The sequence below is a fragment of the Lissotriton vulgaris genome, chromosome 1_2, assembly GCF_964263255.1.
Source record: "Lissotriton vulgaris chromosome 1_2, aLisVul1.2, whole genome shotgun sequence".
NCBI classification, from domain to species: Eukaryota; Metazoa; Chordata; class Amphibia; order Caudata; family Salamandridae; genus Lissotriton; species Lissotriton vulgaris.
Genome location: NC_141686.1, coordinates 115,216,797 through 115,243,897, shown reverse-complemented (window position 1 = coordinate 115,243,897; position 27,101 = coordinate 115,216,797). Strand labels below are relative to the sequence as shown.

At 43.5% G+C, this 27,101-nt stretch overlaps 1 protein-coding gene across 1 annotated transcript in view; it reads right to left on the bottom strand.

The window, feature by feature from the left end:
- LOC147734659 (V-type proton ATPase 116 kDa subunit a 4-like) overlaps positions 1-27,101 on the bottom strand; it is a 222,762-nt gene that overhangs the window by 58,368 nt on the left and 137,293 nt on the right. The window contains exon 19 of the mRNA XM_086952957.1: positions 16,261-16,432. Within this exon, the coding sequence (XP_086809083.1) occupies positions 16,261-16,432 (172 nt within the window). The remainder of the gene's footprint in view (positions 1-16,260; positions 16,433-27,101) is intronic.

Below are 27,101 nucleotides of genomic sequence, written 5' to 3'. Positions count from 1 at the left end.
TGTCTTGCGGAAGCAGCTCTATTCCATACATCTTCGGAGCAGTTCCCAATGTCCAGCGGGAGCAACAAGGTGATAAGGAAGACATCTCCGTCTCCGAAGCCGACAACTCTGACGTCGAAGATGAAACAGTCACCCCGGCTCAGCAGTTTGTGAGTACCGAAACCCCTCTGCCAACCAAAACCAAACATAAGGCTCCAGTAACACCCTCGCCATTGGCTTGGGTCGACACCGGCAACATGTCTCAAACGCCCTGCCCTCGGAACCGGCTATGAGACCTAAAAATAAGCCTTCCGGCCGAAAAGTCACCCGAAGCACCAAAGCACAAAACCACAGATGTGCCACAACAACATTCCTCATTGACACCGAAGACAGCCTCAACGCCAAAGCCGTCAGCGCCGAAACATACCAAGACAAACATTCGGAACTGGAAAAATCTTCGGGCCAGAAAACGGCCACGGATCCGAAAAAAACATCAGAGCCGAAAACAGTCTCGGAGCCACAAACTCCTAGAACAAAGCCAGAGGCTAAGACCCCACAAAAAGCCTCAGAGACTCGGAGACTCGGTCCAAAGAACATTTTGACCCAAAATCTTCGGCACAGAAAAATAGACATTTTACCCACGCAACCTGTACCTGCTTCTTTGAATCCCAAACAAAAAACTCTTTCTATTGATCCAGAGACTGGGTCAGATGTTGGCAAGCCTCCAAAAAAGAGGAAAATGAACACTTCAGAGGAACCTGCAATACACTTAAAAAGAAAGGAGATGAGTACTAAAACCTCCCCAACTCCTTCTCCTCCTCCAGCTGATCCAAAATGTCTCATTTCTCCACCACACCCCCCACATATTGTATCGCCTCAAACATCAGATAGTGAGAATGATGATATTATTATTATTATTGCATTCTTATATAGCACCAGAATCGACCCCCGAAGGGGTATCTCCGTGCTTGCCTTGGGAACCCGTCCTGGTTTTTCCCTGTGAGATAGCCCCTACAGAGCATCCCCAAGGTGAAAGCCAGGCATCCCGCCGCGGGGGGGGGGGGGCGTTGTGGAGATTAAGCAAGCTTAATGCCCAGAGTTGCAGAGTGTGAACCCATGATTAGGTCAGGCACCGAAGCGAGAATTATCGAGTCCGTGGACATTTGAGCTCAACACCCTGCTGCGTCGGGAATTGAACCCTGGTCCCGGGTCTGACCACTGCTTCAGGGTCTGCCTGCTCTAACCAGTGAACAGGTAGACAAAACCGTAGCAGAGTTCTATAGGATTGAGCAAAATAAGAAATCAAATAAAATTAAAAAAGACATAAAAACCTACAACATTGAAACAACATATCCTTATCTACAAAAGGATTTTTACACCACCAAGGCATACAGCAACCCCCAACAGAATAGACCTTGGGGAAGGTTCAACAGGAGACAGAACCTTGTTGGCTTTTCCGATACTTCAGCCGAATCTTCTGATAATTCAGACGCCGGCGAGGGGTCAAGTACATCAAGACGTGGTGGAGCACATCAGAATTCTAATCCTTTTTTAGCCAGAGGCCAGCAAGAACCACCACAGCGAGGGAAAGTCAAAAAGCCTCAGAGATGGGTAAACCCACCGGGAGAAAGGAGGACCAGGAACAATTATTACCAGTGGTAATACAACCTAGCCCCACAATAGAGACCATTCCTATCTTTAACCTTTCCACTCACGTGCTGGCACAAGACGAACTTTCCCTCTTGAAAAAAGGTCTGACGTTTGTCCCAACTGTGGCCACGAATTTTATGGAATTGCACACCGAACTCCTAAAATTCTTCAGAAGAATACGACTAAAAGCATTTTTCCAACTCCATCCCTCCCCTGAGATAAATGCTCAAACTCCCTTCCGGCCACCATCTACCTTTCTACCATCGGCTAATATGATCCCGCCTGAGGTCTCCACATTTGAGAAATTAGTTCTAAAGGACCTCTCACACATGAAAGGGCAAAAAAAGTTTGTACCATACAACATCACTCTTAAAGAGAAAGAGTCTATTGTCTCCCTAAAAAATAATGACGCCATCGTGATAAAAAGTGCTGATAAAGGGGGAGGCATTGTCATTCAGGAGTTGGACTCCTACACAGCTGAAATCCAGAGGCAGCTAGGAAATAAAGATCACTACCTCAGACTTGCATCAAATCCAACCAAAGTCATTCAGGAAATAATACTAAAAATAACAACCGAGGGAGTACAGGAAGGTTTTTTGACTAAAAAAGAATTTAACTACCTTAATGTAAAAAACCCAAGACTACCAGTAATATACACCTTGCCAAAGATTCACAAAAATCTAAATGCTCCCCATGGCCGCCCGATTGTGTCAGCTTGCGGTTCGATATTGGAACCCCTAGGTGCATTTGTTGACTTCTTTATCAAAGAATTTGTCCCCCAAACATTTTGCTATGTGCGCGACTCCATGGCCATGATCAATCTGATTGAACACCATCCCTTCAATCCAATCACTGACACACTTTGTACCATGGACGTGGAGTCGTTGTACACGAATATCCCGCAAACAGCAGCCCTACTTGTTATACAACGCACGCTGGACAACCGTCCGCGTCCACATGCCATTCCAACATCTTTTATCTGTAAGCTTCTGGAAGTATGTCTAACCAAGAATTTCTTCACCTTTCAAGGCCTATTTTACCAACAAATCAAGGGGACCTCCATGGGGGCTATTTTTGCTCCAAACCTGGCCATACTGTTTATGGACGAGCTGGAGAGACTAACAATCCTTGTACCTTCCAACCCTTTTCTCTCCGGTGTAATTATGTGGCGAAGGTACATCGATGACATCTTCATGATATGGAGATTAGGCATCGATGTGCTTTCCCACTTCTTACACTGGATGAACAACAACTGCCTGGGTCTCCAATTCACCCTCACCTCTGACAAAAACTCCATCAATTTCCTTGATCTGACAATAATACATCAGGAGGGTGAGCTGTTAACGAAACTTTACAGAAAGCCCACAGAGAGAAATACTCTGTTAGAATACTCAAGTAACCATCCTAGGGCATTGAGGGACTCCCTACCTTTCTCCCAATTTTTACGCATTAGGCGCAATTGCTCTCGCAAGGAAGACTACTTCCGCGAAAGCACCATTCTTTCGAACAAGCTTAAAAATAGGGGATACCCGGGAAAGATTGTTAAAAATGCTCTCAAAAGAGCGTGGTATCGCCCAAGAGAGACACTCCTTGTTCCCAACCAGAAAACTAAGCAGGACAAAATAGCTTGCATTACAACATTTTCTCCCATCTCCAATAATGTGAGGAAAATGATTCTGAAACACTGGCCAATAATAAATGCAGGAATTCTGGATTTGGAACGCCCACTCTTTGCATTCAAAAAAAGCAAAAATCTTAAGGACCACTTAGTCCGGGCTGCTCTCCCTAGTCCTACCAACGCATCCACTCTTGAATCCGCTTGGGGTCTGTCCCCCACAGTTGGACACGTGAAATGTGGTGGGTGTGTAGTCTGTAATTTCACAATTGAAGGAAAAAGTTTTGTATTTAATAACGTCACTTTTAAATGCAATACACTTACAAATTGTAACACCACCAACGTGATTTACTTGATCCAATGTCCTTGTAAGAAAAACTATGTAGGACAGACTGCTCAGAAAATCAAAACAAGGATCTGTCAACACAGGAGCCGCATCAGATGCCGCACACCAAACGCCCCATTGGTTGAACACTTCGAGGAATTCAACCACAATGAGGATGACATTCGTTGGACTATCCTGAAGTCATTGAAGCTTCCACCAAGAGGGGGCAGCATGTCCCACCTACTGAATAAAGAAGAGCTCAAATGTATAATATTACTGGACTCTATTCACAAGGGACTTAATCGAACAGAGGACTGGACATCACTCCTCTAAAAACAACTGTATGCAGCCCTTCACTGTATTTATTGTGCTCTTTGTGAAATAATATGATGTGAACACCAGAGATCGGAAAACAATGATGTTTTACCCTATCAACCGAAATTGTATATATGTAGAGCATGGCAGGCCAGCACTACTCGCCATATCTGCACAAATTTTATTCACCCCCGTGTAGCAGCACCTCACGCTACAATACAATATGTCCCATCACCTAACTAATACAATCTATAGAGCCTTTGTTTTATATTAGAAATATTGTGCACTCCGAAAGTATTGGGTAACCGGCCGAGTTCACCATTACAAGATGTCTGCCAAACAACAGCCACTTGAGGGTAGCTCACCGACCGTTCCAAGATGTCTGCCATCACCAAATAGAATTAGTTCCTTTTCTATTTTTATTTTCCAACCACATAAGCCTAACCCACGAGGACTTCACATACAGCGGACCCGCGCTGCCACTGTGAAAGGGCAGAAGCTGATCGAGCTTCGCCCAACCCGCCGCTGCTTCCACCTTGAAGCAAGGTAAGCTCACGACTAAAACGCCGATAATATAGAATACTCCGTCATTCACGGAGCCCGGTCATTTATTAAGTTATTTTTCCCTCCCCAGCATCTGGCCGGTTTAACTCCAAGCCCCCAACCCGCCGCTGCTTCCACATCGAAGCAAGGTAAGCTCGCGATCAGAACGCCTATTACTAGAACACTCCGTCATTTACGGAGCCCGGTCATTTATTAAGTTATTTTTTTCCCTCCCCAGTACCTGGCCGGGCTAACTCCAAGCCTCCAACCTGCCGTTGCTTCGTTCCAGAAGCAAGGTAAGCCCCTATGTAAAGCGCCGGCTAACCGTCACCCACGGAGCCCGGTCTTTCATTAGGCTATCTTTCCTCCCCCATCTGAAGGAAACACGGATAATTCTCCCCACCGCTACACGGCCCATACTACATGTGGCCAGGTAAGCCTCCATTCCTCTGTGAAAACCTATTAATGATCCAATCTAAGCCCCAGCCTAAACGGCAACATTACAATTATCTTACAGCAATTGATGTTGAAAACCGGTTGATATCGTTTCCACCGGTAAGAAGAGCTATTCCAATTAGAGGCGACTAGCAGTAGCGCCAGGTAAGCCTTACTATTGAGTGCCAATGAGACATGAAACTGTACACTCATGGCACGACCAGTGAGCACCACTCACTACTTGGAAGCACCTATCTCCCTGAACAGGGAGTTTTACCATGAAATCCCGGCTTCTGCAAGGTATGACTCTTGCCCTCATTGGAAGGTGACTGCCCCTAGGCACTGTTTCACTCACCAAGTCACATCATCACAGAGCACTAGAATGCAATAGCAGCCTCCCCCATGTCACCACGCATATACCACAACTATAAATGACACCCATGTCACTGCGCCGTTTTTTCAGCACTTTTCCACTTGTAAGCAATCTCTTTTAAAATTCACAATCACTCTAGCCAAGAACCGGCGAGTTCTAGTATTGAAAATGGCCTTTTTAAAAACTTATAATTGTGCCCTGTCGAGTATTAAGCTTTCTTGAACATTTTTCTTTCTGTGGGCCTAGGCCTAAAAATTGTCATTATTTCTCCCCCCCTTTTTTACAGGCTATATTTACTGCAGGCACTAACTGTAAAAATTGTCCTGATGATGATCCCATTGTACTATGAGCCCTTAGGGATCGAAACGTCGACGCACAATGCAGTGTAGCATATTACTTAATATGTTTATTTGAAATTGTTGACACTGCAGGGTGAATTTGTTGTAACTGTATTTACTGCAACTACAAGTCACCTTTTGGCTCAAAAAACTTCTTGCTTGCCTGAAAAACTTTTTCCTTGTTCTATCTCCTTCTTCCTGGTTTACCTCCTTTAAACCTTTCGGGATAGGTACAGGACTGTACCCTATCTTGCCACTATCTTTGGCCCCCTCATGAGCCAACACAACTCTATGTTATCTTATGAATAAACTCACGTCCGGCTGGACGTTTTTCAAAAATATAGCACTGATTGTAGTCTATATTATTATCTGCATGTGATATTGTGAACCCTTAGGACCCCTGTTCCCTATAATAAGTTAAGTAACCCACGGTCCGAAGGTCCCTTACTGGGTTCCCTTGTGTCCAAAAACGATGCTCTAACCAGTGAGCCACACTTCTCCACTTCTACTGATGGGGGTGGGAATAGATCCACAAGGGGATGCTGATGCACATACCATCCCACACGATGTAGACCCTTGGGATGACAACATCACAGATCCCGACCCACATAACGACCCGGAGCTCTATCCATCTAGGCCATAACCACCAGATGCGCAACTTATCAATAGGGCTGCCCAATACCACGGGGTAAAGTTACATTCTGCTGAATAGACAAGAAAAGCCCTGCCAAAATAGATTGCTAGGTCCCTGGGGGGGATCCTAAGTATAATAAGGGAGGTGACAAACAAACTACAGATCAGAGACAATGGTGCATCACAATAATTCAGTACATCTTAGTTATGAAAATAGAGTTTATTTATTAATAAATCAGTGGCTCAGACATGAGTCCATGTGCAAAATTCAGGGCAAATGTGGGGGGATAAATAACACATTAAATATAAAACAGGTCAAAATAGGTCTCCACAGACAGCAAAGCAAAGTTCATGTCCCACACTCTTCCACAAACATTCATTCAGCAAACACTCACTTTCACGCTATCTCACTATGGTCAAGCACTCATACGTATTAGTTCATCGGGGTATGCATGGGCCTGCAGAAAACGATAGTATAGACTGCTAAGGCTAACATGGAGGCAAAGTGCTGCTGTTAGAACGTTTTTACAACAACTCCATTAGAGGCCATCCAAGTAGATCACGCCAACCCACTGGGGAACCCCCTTCTATTTTGTTGTACCAACCCACTGGGGAACCCCCTTCTATTTTGTTGTACCAACCTACTGGGGAACCCCCTTCTATTTTGTTGTGCCAACCCACTGGGGAACCCCCTTCTATTTTGTTGTTAAAGTTACATTCTGATCCCTTAGAAGATGATTTTTTATTTGAAACCTTTGCACCCTCGCAAAATCCACTCACACCTTGCCAATGTTAAAAGGCATGCTCAAACTTGACCCTGAAGTTTTTAAGGAACCTGTCAGAGCCAGGATTTTAAGCACCAGGATAGATAAGAAGTATAAAGCAGCTCTCAATGACCCAATTTACATTAAAGGTCAGGTCCATTTGGATTCTCTTGTGGTGTCTAATGCACACAAGAGGGCAGAGTACAGGCAACACCCCCCTCCTGATAAGGAGTCCAAGCTAATAAACGCATCTGGTAAATGTATTGTGTCACAGGCGGCAAATCATTGGAGGATTGTCAATGCCCAAGCTTTATTGGGCAGGTACGACCGGGCTCACTATGACGAGCTTGAAAAGCTCATGAAACACCTTCCTGACCAGTACAAACAAAAGGCCAACAACCTTATACAAGAAGGGAAATTGATCACAAACACCTCAATTAAATGTGCGCTTGATGCGGCTGATACTGCATCTCTTGCTATTAATACTAGCATTTTGTTCTGCAGATACGCTTGGCTCCGAGTCTCCAGATTCAAGCAAGAGGTACAATCTGCTATTTTAAATCAGCCCTTTGACCGAGAGCATCTTTTCGGGCCCTCAGTGGACACATCTTTAGAAAAGTTGAAAAAAGATATGGAAACTGCTAAGTCCATGGGGGCCTTACAAATCCTTTCCACTAGAGTATTCCACTTTAAAAGAGGCAACCTTGTATATGGAACAGAGGAAGCAGCCCACAGGTGAAGGCTGTTATCCCGTGGAAATGCAAACCTCTATTTGCTTTAGTATAAGTTCTGAGAAGCCCATCAGAGATGGCCTGGTAGCATCCCATAGGAAATGGCATTCCAGAACCCACCTTAGTGAAATTAAATATTTGCCTAAGATCACACAATTTCAGCATGGAAGCCATGATTTTATCCAGATTTTCTGGTTTTACTCTGAAGTGCGGTGAGAGGCCCCCGGGCAGTGAGAGTCAGTGCCCCCTTTGTGGTGGGGCCAGGGGCCCTGTTGTGCGGTGGGAGGACCCAGGGCAGTGACAGTCAGTGCCTCCTTTGGGGTAGGACCAAGGGCCCTGGTATGCGGTGAGAGGCCCCCTGACTGCCCTTGCAGTGCGACCTTTGTGATGGAACCATAAGATGTGCCCACCCCCCTCCTATTTGAAAAGGCTCCCTTGAGGTAACGAACTGACGAGCTCTGGTAGATGCACCTGCGCCCAGCGAGTGGTACTGAGACCTGAGAAGACTTTGGGCAGCATCTCCAGCACCCCCAAAAAAAGTGTTGCTCTCTACTGAAGAAGGACAATTATCCTCAAACACGTGTCTAGAGATACACAGCACTGGCTGCACCAACAAGGGTGAAAAACTAAAGCCTGACACCAAAGAAAGTGTTGTCATGCACTGCATTTATTATGATGCATCAGGGCAAACTGAGAGCTAGAGTGTGAGGCAGTGTGTGCCCACACTCCTCCTATTTGAACCATAAGATGTGTTCGTTAGTTTATCTCTCGCTGCTGGCAGCAGAAGTTTCTGAAGGTCACAAGTTCACACGAAGCAAGCAAGGTAGACCCCACCTATAATCCATCCATCTTTCCCAGGATGAGAAATTAGCAATTGCCGTTATTTGCTGCTCTGGACTGCGGAGGACCTGGGATAACCCTGCTTTATTTGACTATCTCCACCCTTCATGGCGCAACAAGGTAGTTTTTGTGGGCAGGATATGAGCTGCTTGTACAACTGTTTTAAAAGTCCGAGCATGTGAGAATGTCACAAGGGAGGGTTTGATAAAGAGGAATGAAAAAACCCACCAGATTAATTGCATCACCTTACTGGCTCGGAGCAGGCACTCCAGACAGCGCTGTAGCCTGGGAAGTGTGAGATGACGCAGGTTGGGCACCCAGTCTCCCCTACATTGGGGAGCCATGTTACAGCCAGCTCGGAAAGCCAAGTTCAGGCAGCCCCGGCAAGGGCTGTTGGACCCTCTAAGTCTGTTCCCATGATGCCCCTCGGCGTCCCATCTCTTGTCTCGTAGGTTGTGTCTGCTCTTGCGGGTCGAGTGAAAGGGCAGTTGTGAGGGCCTGTGACCGGCTGGGAGCATTTTATAGAATTTATAAAACTCTGGGAGCAGTGAACAACTGCGCGTGCCCCAATTCCATATGAAGAAGCATCCTCAGGGCAGGCCTCTGCTAAGAAATGCCCTGGTGTTTACCCTATGCATACAACAGTAGTGTCAGGGCAGTAGGGATATGTTCTCACTGCTCCTTTCAAACCAGGGCATCAAGGACACAGTGACACATGGCATTCGAAGGGTGTATCTCCAGAGGAAGAGACTGCCCTGGTATCTGCCCTATGCCTACAACAAGTAGTGTCAGGGCAGTGGGCATGTGTGCTGACTGCCCCCTTCTTCCCAGGCCATCAAGTACACGGTGAAACATGGCATTCTGAAGGTGTATCTTCAGATGACACTGCCCTGGTATCTGCCAATGCCTACAACAGTAGTGGCAGGGCAGAGGACATGATCCCCTTCTAACATGTCAAACAGCACTCCAGCTGTGCACACAGCGCCCAGCAGAAGGCATAATGTTGCACATTTATTGCAAGTATTAGTTTGATGTTGCCTCATTGTGATACATGCCATTACTGTTTAAACAAACGTTTCACTTCGTCAGTGCCAGGTCAACAGTGGAACACAGCATCAGCAACTGAAAAATTACCAATTACTGTTGCAGGGGAGTACTGCGGCACTGCGGCACTGCGGTCTGCGCCTTTTACTAGTAACGTTTGAGAAGTTTGAGGCAGGAAGATTGGTTTATTTGGTCTACAAAACTGTGCAGCAGATTGTGGATTATGTGGCAACGGGTGCACTAAACCAAAACTTAAGAAAATGCTACCCTAGTCCACCTTCTTCAGGACATTCATACATGGGAAGGTTTGTAGTCTTGGGGAGGAGAAATTCACATAACATTTAAATCAGAGGTTACTGCGTGAGGAGAATACATCCCTCACATAGTGACGAACAAGGAAATGAGGGCTTGACAAATTGTGAATTTTGTGAATGTGGTTAGGACAGATTTTCACCTATGGGAGCATTTTATTTAGTTTCGGTTTATAAGCCCTGTGCCCTTGGTTAGGGGGGTGGCTCTCATTAAATATGCAAACCAGGTGCGTTAGATCCATAATTACTCCGAAGCCAAAGCCATAGAAGGGAAAATTGCAGTGGGTTTCAGAATAGTGTAAGTCTAAAGTACAATCCTTAAAAAACTGTCTCAAAGTGAAATATCCGTCAGCTTTATTATTAAAATGAACAATGCATTTGGTTAAAGAGGTTCATAGGCACACTGGAAGTTTTTTCAGCCTAAATTACAATTATTTTCAGACACCTAGGCACATACGCTTTATGCTCCACAGGTAACTAGGATCAGAAAGATGGTGCTTCAATCTGAATAAACTTTTATTATTGGGAAAAGGGCGCAACCGCCTGAGATTAGGTGAAGTCGAAGGTTTTCCCATGCCCATGTTGGCGGGAAAATTTGAGGATCCTTTTTCCTGCATTCCTTCAATTTCGTGGGCACTTTTGTAAAAATTGCGGAATTTTTACAAAAGTGTCGATTTCATGGCAAACCGCGAAATCCTGGAGGGTCTGTACAGAGGCAACAATGGTAAGGGAAGAGGTCGCTGCAACAATAACCGCACCTCCCCTACCACCAAACAGTGACTTCCCTGCACTTCCCCCTAATCATCCCACTCCTGTTGGGGGACATCTCTCACAGTTCCTACATGTCTGGAATTCAATTACAACAGACAAGTAGGTAAGACAAATTATCAAGTATGGTTACTGCCTGGAACTTACCTTAACCCCCCAAACATTACTCCCAAACAACGTCCAATGTCCTTGGAACATCTAACACTTCTCAAATGAGTGGTTCTCTCCCTGTTAAAATAATATGAAATAGAACCAATCCCCTTGCCTCACCAAGGCACAGGGGTTTACTCCCTCTATTTCCTTATTCCAAAAAAGGACGGATCTCTCAGACCCTTATTGCACCTCAGACTGCAAAATATCTTCATTCAGTTGGATCACTTCCACATGGTCACTCTCCAACAGGTGCTCCCACTACTTCAAAAGGGCGAGTTTCTCTTCACTATCGATTTAAAGGAAGCCTACTTTCATATTCCCATTCACTCTGCTCTTAGGAAATATCTCAGGTTCACAGTACATGGTCAACACTACCAATTCAAGATCCTCCCATTCGGAGTGACCACAGCACCCAGAGTCTTCACCAAGTGCCTCGCAGTAGTTGCGGCCCACTTAAGAAGACAGCACATTCATGTCTTCCCTTATCTGGACGACTGGCACATAAAGCCAACTCATACGGCAGCTGTGTGCAACACACACACACAACAATCCAACTGCTTCACGACTTGGGATTCACTGTAAACCTCACCAAATCTCATGTCCAACCATCCAACAGACAACAGTATCTAGGGGCTACAATAGTCACTTCAAAAGCTCTAGCATACCCCAACTCAGTCAGGATAAGCACCACACAAGCTCTAATAGCTACATTTCAGCCTCAACATTCACTACCAGTGTGAGCGTTCATGCAGCTAATCGGGATGATGGCCTCTTGCATGCTCATCGTCCCTTATGCACAACATCATCCCGTATGCATCCCTTACAAGAGTGTTTGGCACGTCAGTGGAACGAGGCTCAAGGTCTACTAACAGATCTGGTGTTGGTAGACGACTGCACCCATTGCTCTCTGCAGTGGTGGAACACACAAAACCTTTCCAAAGGGCAGCCGTTCCTCAACCCGGTTCCACAGGTAGTGCTAACAGCGGACGCATCGATTACTGGCTGGGGAGCTCATCTTCAGACCCATACCAATCAGGGTATATGGGCCCCTCTACAAAAACAATTCCACAAAAATTACCTGGAAACGTTGGCAATCTTCCTAGCGTTAAAATCTTTTCAGCTCCACCTCATAATCAAAGCTGTCCTGGTCCATACAGACAACTTGACAGCAATGTATTACATACAAAAACAGGGGGGGACACACTCTCTGCAGCTTTCACACCTAGCTTAAAGCATATGGAGATGGGGCATTCCCCAAAACATATATCTCCTTGCAGAACACCTCCCAGGAGTACACAATCAAATTGCGGATCTGCTCAGTCACCAAACCAAACAGATCCACAAATGGGAAATTCATCCTCAAGTTTTGCTTCCATTCTTTCAAATGTGGGGCCACCCAGAAATAGACCTGTTTGACACACACCAAAACGCAAAATGCCCAAGCTTTGCCTCCAGGTATCCACACACATTGTCCAGAGGCGATGCGCTATGGATGAACCGGTCAGGCAAATTTGCTTACGCTTTTCTGCCTCTCCCACTAATTCCGCTAGTGGTACAGAAACTCAAATAACATTCCCTCACAATGATCCTGGTTGCTCCAACATGGGCCTGACAACCATGGTTCACAACCCTCTTGGAACTATCTGTAGTTCCTCATCAAAAGTTATGCCTCTTACCCAAGCTTCTTATTCAGAACCATGGAGAGATAAGGCATCCAGATCTAGTCAACTCAACTTTGCGATCTGGCACCTGAAGTCTTAGAGTTTGGCTACCTTAATCTACCACCAGACTGCATGAACATCATTAAAGAGGCTAGACGCCCTACCACTAAAGCTTTCTATGCCGCAAAGTGGAAAAGATTTGTAGTTTACTGTACAAATAACAAAATCAACCCACTAGATGCTTCTATTCAAGACATCATCTGTTACCTTTTGCATCTACAACAATGTAACCTAGTATTCATCCATTATTCTACATCTCGCGGCAATAGCAGCCTATCTCCAAAACAGACAACACTTGTCTTTGTTTTGGGTACCAGCTACCAAGGCATTTATGAAAGGACTTAAAAGAATAATTCACCTAGAATTCCACCCTCTCCAGTATGGAACCTAAATGTAGTACTTACCAGGCTCATGGGTCCACCATTTGAACTTATGCATAAATGTGAATTACAATTTCTCTCCTGGAAAGTAGCTTTCCTGGTTGCGATCACATCTCTCAGAAGAGTCAGTGAACTCCAGGCATAAATCATACAAGAACCATTTCTCCAAATCCATCATAAGAAAGTGGTTCTTAGGACTAACTCAAAATTCCTACCTAAAGTCGTCTCTGCTTTCCACCTTAACCAGTCTGTAGAACTCCCAGTATTTTTCCCTCTACCAGACTCAGTAGCAGAAAGGGCTCTTCACACGTTAGACGTAAAAAGAGCAATACTTTACTACATTGAAAGAACTAAAAATCCTTTACAAAGACTAAACAACTTTGTGTGGCTTTCTCCCCACTTCATAAAGGCAATCCTATCTCAAAAACAGGGTTTACAAGGTGGATTGTTAAATGCATCCAAATATGCTATGCTAAAGCCAAACACACCTTAACCATTCCCCCTAGGGCTCACTCCACAAGTAAACTAGGGGCATGTATGGCATTCTTAGGGAACATTCTCCTAGATGACATCTGCAAAGCAGCAACTTGCTCTACACCACACACGTTCACAAAACACTATTGTGTAGACGTGCAAGCAAAACTACAAGCCATTGTGGGCCAGGCTGTATTACGAACACTTTTTCAAACCACTGCAACAGATACAGGTAGCCACCTCTAAGGAGGCAACTGCTGTATAGTGTATGCACAAGTATACGATCTACAGCTTACATGCCTTGAACGGAAAATGCTACTTACCAGTATGCATCTCTTCTTGGCATGTTGAGCTGTAGATTCGTATACGCCCACCTGCCTCCCTGGATACCTCTATCTGTTCCAGTACTATCTTACTTAGATACATTATACATAGACATCCTTTTCGATTTCTTACTAACTCCACCATAACCCTACATGGCAAAACAATCTGGAGATGGGTTTGATGCCCATGCGCACTATCGTCCAAGAAGGAGTCACCTACCTTGTGACTACAAAAGACTTCTTCTAAGACAAAAACAAAGTGCAAACGTCAGAGCAAAACACCAGATTACGATCTATGTACAAGTATATGAATTTACCGCTCTACATGCCAAGAACAGAGTCATACTGGTAAGTAGCCTTTTCCTTTTTAAAGTACACCCACTTTAGCTTCTTCATGGCAGGTTGTGTGTAGATTTTTCAAGTGGGGGAGGAGACAAAAGTGACATTTCCCATTTTACCACCCATAGGATTTTTGCTTCGCTATACAAATAGGACTTCTGTGTTAATTTGCAGATTTTCAGTAGATTATCGAATCCACAGAGGATTCGCAAAGGCAGTTAAAACATAAAAGCACAACACTGGGCGAGATAACTTTTACTCTCATTGCTTATTGCAGATTCCTCCATGCTCTGATTGGATGGCCATCACAGAAAAGATTCTGTTGCAGCCACAATTACCCCACAAGGTGCACCAAGCACCATTTTGGGAAAAATAAAAAGAGCTGGGGTGGGAGGTGAAGGGGGGGGGGTTGGGGGGGCGGCAAGGTGAACCTACCTCTGCCTACAGGCAAAGGTTGAATGTCCCAGACTACTGTAGCAATAAAATAAATAATAAAAGCAATATTTGTACTGCAGAATTTGCAAATCCTATACTGCATTTCCAAATACTGTAAAAAAATGGAAAGAGGTTTTCAGTGCAGTACTAGTGTACACACACTGCAGATTGGCATTATGGCATGACCTCAATCCAGACCCTGGTGCCAATCCCGAAGGAGTCTTCTGCCCACAGCTAGAGGGGCCCCGCAATCAATCTCTGATGTGCACAGCAATGGTTGGCCTCACACTCCAAGTTGAATGCAGGGCCTGGCTGCCTGTGACCAAGCCCCGCTGTCCTAGTGGAGGGTTGTGCACCGAGTGCGACCAAACTGCCAGCTTTACGACCAACCCTTCATTTGCACGGCAAATAAAATGTTTATGGCCTCACGATATTTATGGCAATAAACAACACTTAAAGGTATAATGTAATAAGCAACTAGATATTCTCAAATCAATAATGATGTCACATTCACAGTAGTCTGTCAAAGTGGTAAGGGTAATGTGATATATAATCACATCTGTAACATGATTTGCAACATTTGTAACTGCATCTGTTTCATTAAGAGTGAGGTTGTGAGCATATATTTGGTGCGAGTTGTGGTTTTTCATGGCTGTTGCTAAAATTATGAATTGTGATCCTAACCATAACTAGTGAAGTTCAATCTTTTTTTGGTTTTAAATTGTAACTATACCTACACTTGAACTGTGTTTTTTTAAAGTGATTTTTTAAAGTTTCTTTTTGAACATGTTCTCACCAAACTTAATCATTACTATAGCCTTATAGCCCGCCGTAGAGGGCTATACCGGCTATTAAAGGCCCTCTCCAGCGTTAAAGGCCCAGACCCAAAGGCAAGGGCCTTTAACAAGGGAGAGGGACTTTAATAGCGGTATAGCCCATCTACGAAGGGCTATAAGGCTATTAGAACATTAATCTTTGTTTTTCTCAGTGAATATAGATGATATATAAATAAATATATGTATATATATTACATTTTGTCGATATAATGAACATTTCTCAAAATCAGTTCTCACGTGACAAACCTCTCACCCCCCTGACACCAAAGCCTGCCTCTGTGTTCTACGGTAAATCTAGGATTAAGCGTTCACTGAACTCGCCCTCTACCAGTGAGCTGACAAAATAATGGACAGAGGAATAAAAAGGCAAGGGACACATTACATGTTCAATAGGCAATTCTGCAAACAGGAAGTTGTACATCTACAAAAGGAAAAAGAGGAAGAAGGTGGCAGTGTATATGTTCTCTAGACCATTCTATTAACAGGGACTTGTTCTACTACATTAGGAAAAAGGTCAAGAAAGCGTTGTATGTTCTTGCGACTACTCTGCAAACATGGAGCTGAACCTACACGCACATCAGCAAGATGGAGGACTTTGTGGACATCAAGGGCATGGGAACAATAAAAAAAGGTATGCCGCACATTTGTTACCATGGCCAGACTGGTATCCAACGTGCAAGGGCAATATTGTTGACAAATAAGTCGTAAACATGAAGGTGTGATGTTTTGAGTGTACATTATGGTACTGACTGAGAGACCAGAACAAGAAGAATTGAGAAAGGAGAAAGGGTATATCCAAAGGAGCAACTGTTTCAGAGTGTAGAAATCCTTTATTACACTAGAATCATGAAGCACCAGATTTGTATGAGGTTTCTAACTGAAAAAATAATAATGTTGAATAACAAAGTCAGAGCACACACAGTCAGGATACCTACCAGTGGAGGCGCAAGGCATGCAGGAATGCGGAGAGACCCTCCATGACAAGCAGGATAGCAATTGTCAAGACGGCAAAGGCAGCAAAGATGATGAAGACACCGATAAGTCCTCCCCAGGAAGCACTGCTGAGGCCAGCGTGCATCACCATGGTCCAGAGAACCTCCGACAGCTCTGAAAGACCAAGAGGAGCAGTAACCAGAATCAGCCACTGACATTACAAAAAAGACATGAAGTTATGTCAAACTGAGAGCAATGAATTTAAAAAACAACTAAACAAGGGGCGCTTGATAAAGGTCCATGAGGACCGGTGCAAGATCAAATGTCTGGGTGTGCACATGAAGTAATTTACATACAACAAATTTACATACTACAAATCTAAGTGTGAATCACTTAAATATTTAGTGGTTGTCCTGAACACTGATTAAAGAAATTGTGGAATTAGATGAGGGGTAAAGTACTCACATCAGGTAATAACCACAATACTTGTTAGGAAGTCACTAAATGAACCTAAGCTCAGCCCCTGGTAGCTGTGGCACAGCACACAGGCTTAGCTTAGAGGCAATGGTCCCGATTCACAGAATGAACTTAATACTCAATCCTAAACTTACTACTATTTTGGTATTCACAGAATGCACTGACTACTTTTGGCATTCACAGAATGTACTTAAGACTCAATCCTAAACGTACTACTATTTTGGTATTCACAGAATGCACTTACTACTTTTGTTATTCACAGAAGTTAGGATTTTCTCTTAAGTTTGCATTAAGACAAACTTAAGACAGACTTAAGACAAACTTAAGACAAACTTAAGTTAGGATTTTGTCTTAAGTCTGTCTTAAGTTTGTCTTAAGACAAAATCCTAACTTCTGTGAATACCAAAAGTAGTAAGTTCATTCTGTGAATGCCAAAAGTAGTAAGTGCATTCTGTGAATACCAAAATAGCAGTAAGTTTAGGATTGTGTCTTAAGTTCATTCTGTAAATCGGGCCCAATGTGTAAAGAATTTAAGCAGCACTGAAACAGCAATAAAGTCAACGCAAGAAAAATCTTAAACCAATTTAGAAAAATAGAGAATATTGTAATAAATAAAATGACACCAAAATGACAAAAACAATTAAGGGAAACAGGAGTTACGAATTTTTTAATTATAAATGTGAAAATAGTGACAAAAAAAGAATTAAACACCAAATGCGGTCATCAGGTTGCGCTTGACCATTATCTAGGTGGTATATGCCTCCTTATTATGCATGCCTTCACTCCGCATGCAATTACAACGCGTTTTTTACAATGACTGCGTTGTAACAACGCATACCATTACCCCGCAAGTCGTAACAACCGCTTGCGGAGGGTGCGCTGGATATCGGAATAGTATAATTTACTATTCCAACTCCAGTCTGTGCGGGCAGTAGGGAAGGTGTTGGATTTTAAATCCAACACCTTCTCCCCCCTCCGCAAGTTGTTGTTACGGATTGCACCCTGTCTTTTGGGCAGTAAGGTCTACCTAGGGGTGACTTACTAATATTTTAAAGGAAGGTTTAGGCCTGTTAAAATGAGTTATTTTGGCAGATCGAATTTGCAGTTTAAAACTGCACAGCCAAGCTAGTCAGAAACTGTTAGTACTCTTGGTAGGTGGACCTCAAACAGAGTGAAAGAAGACTGCGTTAAATATTCTTCAAGCAAAGTTGTCCGTGGGGCATCCGAAAAGTAAAAATATCAGGGCCAACATTAATCATGTGTTTACCATTTTGTTGATACATCATTCCATTGAACATATGCATTATACACAGTAGCATCTCTCATGTAGGTTCTTATCATGAGAAATTAAGGAGGGTAGGCAAGTTGGTAAAGTAATGTCAGAATAGTGGGGTATTTGGATGTCCCATGATGTAGAGCCTTGTAGATGAGATAGAGGACTAGATTTAATAAAACATTTGTGCTGTATTGCACTAAAGCGGTATAAAAGGGGGTGGCGATGGACGGAGCATCTGAATCAATCAAACACTCACACCCAGTCAAAAGATCTGGGCTAAATCCATCACCGTTCTTTAGCCCACTCTGCCACCCCAGTTCAGACATGGCTATATGCAAATCAGTCTGACCCAGTGCCTCATGGGAACAGTCCAGCCCGAACTGCCAAGCCATGTCTTCACTGGACCGGAAACAAGCTTCTGAGGACCGGTTTCTGGCATTCCAGCCGTCTTCAGGCCTGGCTTGCTTGAAGTGGGCTAAAGAACGGTGATGGATTAAACCCAGATCTTTTGACTGGGTGTGCGTGTTTGATTGATTCAGATGCTCTGTCCATCACCACCCCCTTTTGTACCGCTTTTGGCCGCCATAAGTGTGGCAGGGTATGCTCAGACGTGAGTCCCTTGCTCACTTTGCCACTGGATTCAAGCAAGCCGGGGTATGGTAGGCGTTGTTACAATGCTGTTGTTGTAACAATCACGTTGTAATTGCATGCAGGGTGATGGATTCGTTATAAGCGCTTTTAACCATCTAGGTGCAAGTTAAGGCTGATGGCAGTGGAGCGCGGGTCGAATGGGTTTTTCCATGAGACTTAGGGCCATATGTAGGTGGCAAAATACCGGTCGGTAACGGCCGATTTCGGCCGTTACCGACCGGTATTTGTAATTCCAGATGTAGGGGGCCTGAAAATTACCGATTCTGTATATTTACCGAATCGGTAATTTTACCGAATCGGTAAATTACCTAATCGGTAAAAGTACAGAATCGGAAATTTGGGATGTAGGTGGCACTGGAAACAGTACCACAGGCCCTTAGAAATTCGTTATTTACCATGAAATACAATGGCATGGTAAATAACGAATTTCTGTGTACATGCACATCTGTGCATGTACACCTGTGCCATGTGGCACATATACATGCCCTAAGGGCATGTATGTGTGTCACATTGCACACAAGTCAAAATCAGGGGTGCAACAGGGTGTCAAAGTGACACCCTGTCCCCCTTGACAAATCGGTAAATTTACCGAATCGGTATTTACCGATTCGGTAATTGCCATGGATTCCTATGGGCCTCAAGGCCCATAGGAATCCATGGCAATTACCGAATCGGTAAATAACGATTCGGTAATTACCGAATATTACCGATTCGGTAATATTTAAGGAATTATTACCTACATGGCATTTACCGAATTGTAAATACCGAATCGGTAAAATTCGGTATTTACGATTCGGTAAATGCCATTTACCTACATATGGCCCTTATTTTTTAAAATGGAAGCCAAAAGTCTTCAGTGAAGCAAGACAAAAGGCTATAGCTCAGCAAGGCTCCAAGTCATTGGATAGCTGCTAGGTGAGGTCTCGGTGAAGCTATTGAGTTTTGGTGGGAAAGTTCAGAGTGGGATAGGTTTGCATGTTACACCCAAGAAAGTTCCATGAAACAGCCAGATACTTCTCTCGCTTTTGCCAAGTGAAGATTTCCACCTTCATCACTTTTGTTTTAGCTCAGATTCTTCCAGCGGGGCAAGGCAAGGCTGCAGTCAAAGAGGGCTCCAAAAGACCAGATGCCTTCTTTGCGAGGTACAGCTGAATTGGATTTCCTGCTGCAGAAAAGCTCAGAGTGGAGCAACCTGTATCTGTGGCCCAGTGGCAACACACCTTTGTCAGATCGGATTGGCATGTTTGCCTTGGTCCTACTGAGGTCTTAGGAGCCAAAAGATTTCTAAGTCCCTCGTTTGGGGAGTTGCTAGAAAGAGAACACTTTGACACCAACCAAGAGTCCATGAAATTGGGGAAAGCAATTGGGGTCAAGATTCACTCTAGCAGTGGCCTGCAGCAGGTTCAAGGGTAGGTTCAGTTGAAACTGGTCAGTTGAAGGAAAGGCCTTTTGTAGCTTGTTGTGTCCCTGTAGGGTGAAAATGAGGTCAGTCTCATGACCCTTGGAGTGCACTTCTTTGTACTGGGCATGATGGAGACACAGCAGACTCTTCTTAGGTTAAAGACAGCAGGTTCAGTTCTCTTTTGTTCTTCGACAGGTCCAGTAAGTGCTCTTTTATGCCTGGCACCAGTCTGTGGGATTAGGGTGACTCCTGGCCCCTAATAGGGTAAAGGTTCCCAGTGGCAGACCTACCCAGCGGACTACTTCGGTGCCCTACCACAAACTCAGAGTTCCATTTTCTCCCTAAAACCAATATGATCAAATATTTCTTCCCTTGTGCAGAGCTCCAGTGCCCACCCCAGATGTCTGGTCAGTGAAATACCCAACCCTTCCCCTGTGGTCAGTTTAAACCAGTTCTGGAGGTAGCTCTTCTCCCACTGTGCTTGGTGCCTGCCTGGCAATAGGGGGTCAAAGTAATGGGGCAGGCCTAGGTGTTAAGTACCTCTGCTTGTGACAGGTTAGGTCTCTTTAAATTAAATTAAGATCCTGTTCACAGCCCAGATTTTCAGCCTGCCAAAGGAACAGAACATCTAGCCACACCCAAGGCATTTGTCTCAGTTTTGGGAGCAAGATCACACCATATCAAGGGAGCTATTCAGCTGCTAGGTGACAGTTGGTGTCATGAAATGGGCATCTAGATGATTTAGGCAGGGAAAGGGTGACTTTCTAAAAGTCCCCTTTCCAAAATATTTATTATAAATTCAACTGAACTGGGTTTCTTATAAATATTTCAAAAAGTCCAAAAAGTGTATTTGTAGATATTTACTTGCCAGAGATATCATTTATTAAATGTAATATTGTATCCCAATGCCTTCCTAAGGAGCAGCCAACCCTGCCACAGTGAAAATAGATTTTAGGACGTTTTCACTATAAGTACATGCATAACATTAAACTTTTACATTTCCAACTTTGACAGACCATGCACCCTGTCTTTTGGGCAGTAAGGTCTACCTAGGGGTGACTTACTAATATTTTAAAGGAAGGTTTAGGCCTGTTAAAATGAGTTATTTTGGCAGATCGAATTTGCAGTTTAAAACTGCACAGCCAAGCTAGTCAGAAACTGTTAGTACTCTTGGTAGGTGGACCTCAAACAGAGTGAAAGAAGACTGCGTTTAATATTCTTCAAGCAAAGTTGTCCGTGGGGCATCCGAAAAGTAAAAATATCAGGGCCAACATTAATCATGTGTTTACCATTTTGTTGATACATCATTCCATTGAACATATGCATTGTACACAGTAGCATCTCTCATGTAGGTTCTTATCATGAGAAATTAAGGAGGGTAGGCAAGTTGGTAAAGTAATGTCAGGATAGTGGGGTATTTGGATGTCCCATGATGTAGAGCCTTGTAGATGAGATAGAGGACTAGATTTAATAAAACATTTGTGCTGTATTGCACTAAAGCGGTACAAAAGGGGGTGGCGATGGACGGAGCATCTGAATCAATCAAACACTCACACCCAGTCAAAAGATCTGGGCTAAATCCATCACCGTTCTTTAGCCCACTCTGCCACCCCAGTTCAGACATGGCTATATGCAAATCAGTCTGACCCAGTGCCTCATGGGAACAGTCCAGCCCGAACTGCCAAGCCATGTCTTCCCTGGACCGGAAACAAGCTTCCGAGGACCGGTTTCTGGCATTCCAGCCGTCTTCAGGCCTGGCTTGCTTGAAGTGGGCTAAAGAACGGTGATGGATTAAACCCAGATCTTTTGACTGGGTGTGCGTGTTTGATTGATTCAGATGCTCTGTCCATCACCACCCCCTTTTGTACCGCTTTTGGCCGCCATAAGTGTGGCAGGGTATGCTCAGACGTGAGTCCCTTGCTCACTTTGCCACTGGATTCAAGCAAGCCGGGCTGAAGACGGCTGGAATGGCAGAAACCAGTCCTCGGAAGCTTGTTTCCAGTCCAGGGAAGACATGGCTTGGCAGTTCGGGTTGGACTGTTACCATGAGGCACAGGGTCAAACTGCAGAGTGGGCTAAAGAACGGTGATGGATTAAACCCAGATCTTTTGACTTGGTGTCAGTGTTTGATTGATTCAGATGGTCTGTCCATCACCACCCCCTTTTGTACTGCACTAAAGGGAAAGAGCAGGACAGAGCCATAAGTACTATAATATGACACTACTGCTCTCTGGTAGTGCTGCTCAAACAGGCTGCCTAGTGCCAAGCACACACCTTTGCAGCATAGTACAAATATGTATGTGTGCTGTCTAGCATTGGTTTTGTACTGAAATAGTATCTTTCCAGACCAAATACAAAGCTTAGACTAACTTTTAAACATTTTTACACATTGGATGAGTATTGTACATGCAGCACCAGTGAAATGTGGGAAATGTTTGGAGCAGTGAAAACATTTTTCCTTATTAGTGCCTGCATGAAGGAGGGGATAGTTTTTCCCCTACAGTTCTGTCAACTATTGATAGTAGATAGGGCTTTGCATCAACAACCATAGGTGACAGCCCACAGGTACCACGTATGGGTCACCTCCTAGATGCAAAGTAGCACATAGCACTATTTATGTTACTTTTAGGGCTATTTTCCAGTGCAGAAAACGTTTTTTACTGAAAAGTTCTTTGTTTTATCAAGATGATTTTGTACTGGCTCAATGTCTTTTTAAATGTGACCCAGAGTATCTTCAATCCATGTCGTTGGTGGACTGGGGTCTATGAAAACAAGGGAGGTGTTGTTTTGCTTTCCCTTCAGAACACCAGAGCAAGACTTCAAAACACCAGACCCTTCACACTTTAGCATATCAAAATACAATGTATAATGCTCCAGACTAATTTCCAAAGCAAAAAGACATATTTATTGAAGCAAATGTAATGCATCTGTAAAATAAATGCACATAGTAAATGTATATACACAAGAATAAATACATAGAAAGTTAACTGTGTGCTCACAAGAATAGGTCATTTGAACATAGGATACTTCACCCACTGTTTGCCTTGCATCATCCTGCCAGCATGACTGAAAGAACCTGAGAACAGTCTTGATAGGAATCCACCACCTGGACATGGTTTTCCAGGTGGTGAGTCCACCCCTAAAGAGAGTTCTTGTCAAAACGCCAAGAGGTATCCGTCTGTATACTCTTACCAACACAGACAGAGTGGTCTAGAAGATCCCCATTCCTTCATCTGCTCCTCAGGTGTGGGATGTGCTCCCTGCATCGAGGTCACTCACCAGAGCTGGCTAGGCTTTCATGAGAGCTGAGGCCGAATTCTTCTGTCTGTTCTAGCAAGCTTATCTCTCCCGCTCGGTGAAGTGAAAACATAAATATTTCTGTGTGTACGCAAGTAAACCAGACTATCTGTGTTCGTAGAGAAAGGGCAGGGTCAGACAGATGAAACTGTAAAGCAACATGGTGTCAATGGTCACCACATGAACTCACAATGTATAAATGCCTGTGCTCTTACAGATGTGGGCTATGAGTTTACAGCCTAGGATGAGATTAGGTGAAATATTTTTAATAGAACCCAGAAGAACTTGTTCTGCTTAGGGGAAAATACAATCATCAGCTGCAAGATCAGGTCTGTTAAGACTGGAATGCGTAAACTGAAGAAGTGGGGTTTGTACATCAGCCAAAGTCATAACTGCAGTCTTCTAGAGCAAAGGTGAGTGTTGTTTATTTGTGTTTGTAGACCTGGAGTGTGTGCCTTCTAAATGGAATGCTAATCACTAAAATATCAATAGAGGTTTTGGCCAACATCTTTGTCCTAGAAACCATTTCGGGTTTTGTACATGGTTAATATACTGGGGTCTTTCCCAAAAATATATTGTTCTTTATATCCTGCCTCTGCTAGACAAGTGTTTCTGGGCTTTATGCTAAATAAGCCATTCTGGAGTTGTGTCTTGTTGCCTCACAACTCCTCCAGTTTACTCTTCTGAGCCATTAGTTTCCACTGTGTATGGTCATGGACAATGTCTTCAGTTCTGGGCTCTTAACCTACAAATCATTTCTATAAAGTGTATTAGTCTAATTAGATCCACAGAACAAAATAGGGAGAACAACACCCAAAATGCATCAAGTTGTCATACAAAAGCGCAGGGCTGCAACCAGTGTCTGTGATGAAATGGAGTGAGGGCAGGTTACCCTTCCTGCTGTTCATACTACAGTCCTGGCTCCTCCCAACTGGTCAGTTCTTGTAGGCTATTGCGTTCAACCCTAAAGGACAAATCTTGGCTCGACTACCTCTTTCCAATGGTTTCAAACCTTAAAATGCCTTCTAATCCAGCCCCGTTTTTATAGACCAAAATAGTCTATTGCAAACTATTACAGAGAAATGGATTACCACCCACAATCTTTATAGGTCTTTGTAGATTCTTTTCTTTTTGTGTTTTTTTACACTATTTTTCAGGAAGCATCTTCTCGTAAAAAAATGCTACTTACTGTTGGATGGACCGTGTGGCTTCTGGTAAAGTTTACCCTTTCTTCAGGAAGGTAAAGGACCAAACTCTATGTTCAGCCAATATTAACTGAGTTTTACAGCACATTTACTTCTTCGTTTATAGATGCAGTTGTAATTACAGAATACCATCAGACACCTAGAATAGTTTGACATGGTTGCCACTGAATAGACGTCAAGTCACTTATACCCTTAAGGTAACAGGGCTTCAGTGACTACTCTTTATAGTAAGGAGCCTTCACTGATTAGGGTCATAGAATTAATGCCCAGATTAAGAGGAATGAAACATTAAAATTCAAATAATCCACAGCCCTTATGACCACACTCAGCGTGCCAGTCTGAAACATTGTCACTACTACAAATAGGCCACTCTGATGATTCAAGAGAGGGCTAGCTGTTTCTATCTCCCACTTCCAGTTTTGCTGGCTCTATTAAGTGCCATAAATGAACAAGAGTCAAAACATGAGCCTCTCTCTAGAGAGTATGGTTCAAAACAAATTGCATACCTTCCTCCTGCACACATGCACACACACACACATGCACACACACAAGCGAATTCCTTCATTTTCTTGGAAAAGGTGACCCAGGTCAGAACACCATGTTACCCGGGTGATTCTGAAGCTGGCTTACAAAAAGACAGTTGACAAAAACATTTAAGGTTATCAGAATATAGATTATGTGTTTGTAAATATGCAGGCCCACAATGATTTTTGCATTGAAAAGAGTCATTTCTCTTCCCGAAACCATGCAAACACATATGAATCTTTTTTTTTTTAAATGTATGGATCTGATCAAACCAAGCAGGACTGCTGGGTGCCTTTCTGACCCTTGTCCTCCACAAATCCTCAAGAACATTTGTGTATATGCATCTGCTGCTGCACCAATCAGAATAATCATCAATAACTCTGTAACAGGAGTCTTTCCGAAAGACTTTAAAAAAGGCATTAATGCGCCCATTATTAAAGAAAGCAAACCTGACCCCGCATGACCCAAACAACTACAGACCAATTACACATGGATCTTTCCTGGGAAACTGATAAAATGGCCACAATTCATTGAAGAGAACTCTATACTTTAAGACTTACAAACAGGTTTCTGTCCAGGAAAAGGCACAGATTCTGCCCTCATCCCTATCTGGGATGACCTTGAAACCAGTAGCTGCACTGCTTCTCATGGACATTACAGCTGCCTTCAACACAGTTCATCATGCACTCTAACCCAAAAGCCACCATAGAGGTGACTGCTCTTGACTGGATCATATCCAACCTTGAAAACAGAACAAATGTCATGCATGCACATCCTTTCTCATCCAAACCATACTTCGCAAAAGCAGAAGTCCCACAAGACCCTTTTATCTCACTCATGCTTTTCAACATCTACATAAAGTCATTACCAACAATGATCAATGAATTTCGCCTCACATGCTATAACTACGCAGAGGACACACAAATACTTCTTAAACTGGAAAGCCCCAAAGACATTGAAAACTTATAAATCTTCAGTTGCCTCCATGCCATTCATCAGTGGATCATGGAGCCATCTAGAAATACATGCATTCACAACTGAAATACTCATATGTGGCACTTTGCGTCTTGCCTGACAATCTGGGACCACCTCCTAAAGTCTCCAAGGAAGTAAGAAACCTTGGAATTACCATGGACTACAAGCCATCAATGCTATCAATGAATGCCCAAGTGGATACGTTAGCAAGATAACGCTACATTACTATGAAAACCCTGCGATGCATTTTCCTCCACTTAGGATTTCCACACACAGTCCAAGCTACTATCTCTCTTGTACTGTCTAAACTTGATCACACCAATTGCATTTAACATGGATCATCTTTAGTAACTATGAAAGGACTATAACGAATTCAGAACATTGCTGACAGACTCCTACCACATGTAAAGCCACAAGCCCACATCTCCCCTGCCTTGGGAGCCCTACATTGGTTACCGGTTGCCAAAAGATCACTTTCAAGCTCCTTTGTATCACCCACAAAGCAATACATGGAACAGGACCACTTTTCATCAGGAATGAGATCACCAAATACATGCAACAAAAGAACGTCCACTCCAGATTGGCATTTCACCTCAAACCCCCAGCATGCAAAAAAACAACCATGGGGGGTACATCTTTCTCTATTCAAGCTGCCAAACTATGGAATTCATTACCCCTAAATATAAGAGCTACGTCTTACTATCATATTTTCAGAAGACTACTCAAGAGTTGGCTCTTTCCTACATGACCATCATACTCAAAACACCAATGTACAGCATGTACTTGTGCATGTAAAAATGTAGAATTTGATTATATGTATGTATTTAGATATATGCATTTTTTTGTACAAATGTATATTCTACTTATGGCTTAAAAATTTATAGATATTCTTATAGTATATATTACTCATGGTATATATATATATATATATATATATATATATATATATATATATATATATATGTGTGTGTGTGTGTGTGTGTGTGTGTTTTATATATAGGCTCTGGGCACAATAAAGGCACTTTAATAGTTTGC